The sequence below is a fragment of the Carlito syrichta genome, unplaced genomic scaffold (genome assembly GCF_000164805.1).
Source record: "Carlito syrichta isolate Samal-C Ts95f unplaced genomic scaffold, Tarsius_syrichta-2.0.1 Scaffold313059, whole genome shotgun sequence".
Lineage (NCBI taxonomy): Eukaryota > Metazoa > Chordata > Mammalia > Primates > Tarsiidae > Carlito > Carlito syrichta.
The window spans coordinates 33,308-36,936 of NW_007257155.1; the positions used below are offsets into that span (position 1 = coordinate 33,308).

General features: G+C 43.1%; 1 protein-coding gene across 1 annotated transcript in view; it reads right to left on the minus strand.

Annotated features, from left to right (window-relative positions):
- LOC103272652 (ras guanyl-releasing protein 3-like) overlaps positions 1-3,629 on the minus strand; it is a 79,739-nt gene that overhangs the window by 25,238 nt on the left and 50,872 nt on the right. The window contains 3 exon segments of the mRNA XM_021718611.1: positions 1,105-1,219; positions 1,222-1,235; positions 2,066-2,128. Of these exon segments, the coding sequence (XP_021574286.1) occupies positions 1,105-1,219; positions 1,222-1,235; positions 2,066-2,128 (192 nt within the window).

Sequence of the window (3,629 nt, forward strand, 5' to 3'; positions counted from 1 at the left end):
CAGCCTCAACCTGCTGGGCTCCGGCGATCCTTCCACCTCAGCCTTCCAAGTAGCTGGAACAACAGGCGTGCGCTACCACACCCAGCTAATTTTTTTTTTTTTTGAGTTGGAATCTCACTCTGTCGCCCAGACTGGAGTGCAGTGGCCGCTCCCGGCCACCGCAGCCTCGACCTGCTGGGCTCCGGCAACCCTTCTGCCTCAGCCTTCCAAGTAGCCAGAATTACAGGTGTGCGCTATCATGCCCGGCTGATTTTTTGATTTATTGTAGAGATGAGGTCTTGCTGCCCAGGCGGGTCTTGAACCCGCGGGCTCAGGCAATCCACTCACCTCAGCCTCCCAAAGGCGCGGGATTACAGGCTGAGCCGCCGAGCCTGGCCCAGCTAATTTTTTATTTATTGTAGTGATGAGGTCTCGTCAAGTTGTCAGGCTGGTCTGGGACCTGCAGGCTCAGGAAATCCACTAGCCTTGGCCTCCCAAAGTGCTGGGATTACAGGCTGAGCCACCCAGCCTGGCTGCGAATCTTTATTTTATCTTATTTTTTGTAGAGTCAGTATCTTGCTATGTTGCCCAGGTTGGTCTCGCGTTCCTGGGCTCAAGTGATCTTCCCATCTCAGCCTCCCAAAGCACTGGGATTACAGGCATGAACTACACAGTCTAGCCACCTGGAAATCTTTAAGGTGCAAATTCCAATGCAGCAAGGGTGGAGAAGCCCCAAGGGCCTGCATTTCTAATGAGCTCCCAAGTGATGCCAATTCTGCTGAGCCACAGACCACACTTTGAATAGCAAAGCCATTGGAGCCATTAATTAGATTCAGATTCAGTAACTAAGTACTGAGCATCTATCAAGTGCCAGATATTTTCCCATGCTATCTATGTTCATAGCAATCCCAAGAGAAAGATACCGTCCCATTTCACAAATAAAGAAACTACAGCTTGAAGAGGTGAATTGTGTCCAATACAGCTATGCTCACTGCAGCAAGGCTTTCGTTGCAGAAGCAAACCCTAATTGGGGAATGGTAGAGATTCAGGACAAGCAGTGTCACTACTATTCTCTCCCCAAAGCAGCAGACTCTGCAAGTTTCAAAGATTTTGTGCCACTCTTACATGCTGGATATGTCAATGAGGCTGATGTGTTTTTCATATCCCAGTTGACTAGCTACTTCTCGGAATTCCTCAGTCATACGGATCAAACCAAGGTCCAAATTAAACTCTGCAGGAACTTCAGAATCCAGTACCTGAAAAGCATCAAGCATTTTATTTTATTTTATTTTTTAGAAACAGTCTCACTCCATTGCCCAGGCTAGGGTATGGTAGCATGATTATGGCTCATTGCAGTCTCCAACTCCTGGGCCCAAGTGATCTTCCTGCCTCAGTCTCCCAAGAAACTGGGACTATAGGCATGTGCCATCATGCCTGGCTATTTTTTTTTTTTTTTGAGAGATGGGGTCTCACTATGTTGCCCAGGTTTGTCTCAAGCGATCCTCCCACCTCAGCCTCAAAGCCCTGAAATTACAGGCGTGAGCCACTATGCCAGGCCTATGTCAAATATTTTTGACCTCTGGAAGATTTCAAAAACCTATGGAAACTACTGTACCATTTTTCAGACTACATTTAACATTGAAATCAGGACTTACTTCAAATTAGCTGTCTCCTGTCTCCTACCCATCACACTGAGTCTCTGCCCTCCTTCAATCAAAAACCACTTCTATCCTTAGTTGGCCTCTCTTTCTGATTCTCTCTAGAACCACACTTGAGAGGAAACCCTGACCCCAGTCATGGCAAGTAGGTGGGAATGCATGTGGTGAGGGAGTTGAAGAAAATGAATTCACCCTTTCTAAGAGCTAGTTTCATTTCTTAATCACATTTATCACAACTTAATCTCTAATCCAAAAGATAAAGTCCTCCCCCCTCAACAGAGGATGGCCAGTTTTAACAAAGTTGGTAAAAGGAGTATCTGGTTACCCAGATTCTGTTGACAGACTAGGTCTGTTGCTTGGGGAAAAGGAAATTGTCAACAATTCCAGCATGAGAAACTACAAGAAATTAAATTTGTGAGTATATTTACCTGATGAAATAGCAGATCTTTAATCGAAATTCATCACAGCTGTCTCCACTGGCATTTCGATACGTTCACCAGTTAAAGAAAAATCTTTACATTCCATTTCTTTGCACACACCTGCAGCTGTGTCATCAGTGTGTATAAATTCCCAATAAGAGGATCATACTGGGGATTTGGGGTTATATGGTCGTCCAAACAGGAAGAAAAGTGGGCTCTGACAACTTCAACACCAAATTATTGAAACTTGATTTGTTATAGCTCTGGGATGTATTTTTTAGTCTGAAGGAAAAGTCAGTTACACATTTAGTTTTACTGTCCTGAGCACTCACCAACAATTACTGCCAACTGTCATTAAAAATATCCTGCCAACTATACATAACTAAAACACATCATTAAAATTGATACTTCACAGAAGCACTATTTTAGCCAAAAATATCTTGCAATTAGGATTAATGCTTTATACAATCTTACACTGCATAATGACATTTCGGTCAATGAAGGAACGCATATATGACAGCGGTCCCAAGAGATTATAATGAAACTGAAAAATTCCTATTGCCTAGTGACATCGAAGCCATTCAACATAGCACAACGCGTTACTCACGTATTTGTGGTGATGCTGGTGTAAACAAACCTACTGCTCTGTGAATCATATAAAAGTCTATCACATATAATTATGTATGGTAATAAATGGCCATATTACCGGTTTATGTATTCAGTATGCTATTTTTTGTTGTCATTTATATATATATATATAAAGAGAGAGAGAAAGAGTGTGTGTCAATGGTAAAACAATCTCAGGCAGGTCCTGTAGGGAGGTATTCCAGAAGAAGGCATTGTCATCATAGAAGATGACAGCTCGATGCATGTTATTTTTCCTAAAGATCTTCTAGTCAGACAAGATGTGAAAGTGGAAGCCAGAGATATTGATGATCCTGACCCTATGTAGGCCTAGGTTCATGTGTGTGTTTGTGTCTTAGTTCTTTTTTTTCAGATTAGGAAAAAATAGTTTATTTAAAAAGTAAATAGATTGGGAGGCTGAGGTGAAGGGATTGCCTGAGCCTGCGGGTTCGAGACCCGCCTGGGCAGGCGAGACCTCATCTCTGCAATAAATCAAAAAAATTAGCCGGGTGTGGTAGCGTGCGCCTGTAGTTCTAGCTACTTGGAAGGCTGAGGCGGAAGGATCGCCGGAGCCCAGCAGGTCGAGGCTACGGTGGCCGGGAGCAGCCATTGCACTCCAGTCTTGGCAACAGTGAGACTACAACTCAAAAAAAAAAAAAAGTAAATAGAGAGAGAGAGAAAGAGGACATTCACTTCTCCAAGATAGAGGAGGGGGCCAAAGCCAGGAGACATGGCCCAGCCATGTCTTAGTTTCTAACAAAAAAAACATACTAAGTAAAAAATAAAGAAATAAATAAAAATTTTAAACATAGAAACAGCTTATAGAATAAAGATATAAAGAGAAAATATTTTCTTTTTTATTTTTATTTTTTGGAGTCTCACTCTGTCACCCAGACTGCAGTGCTGGGCTCCGGCGATCCTTCCACCTCAGCCTTCCAAGTAGCCGGAA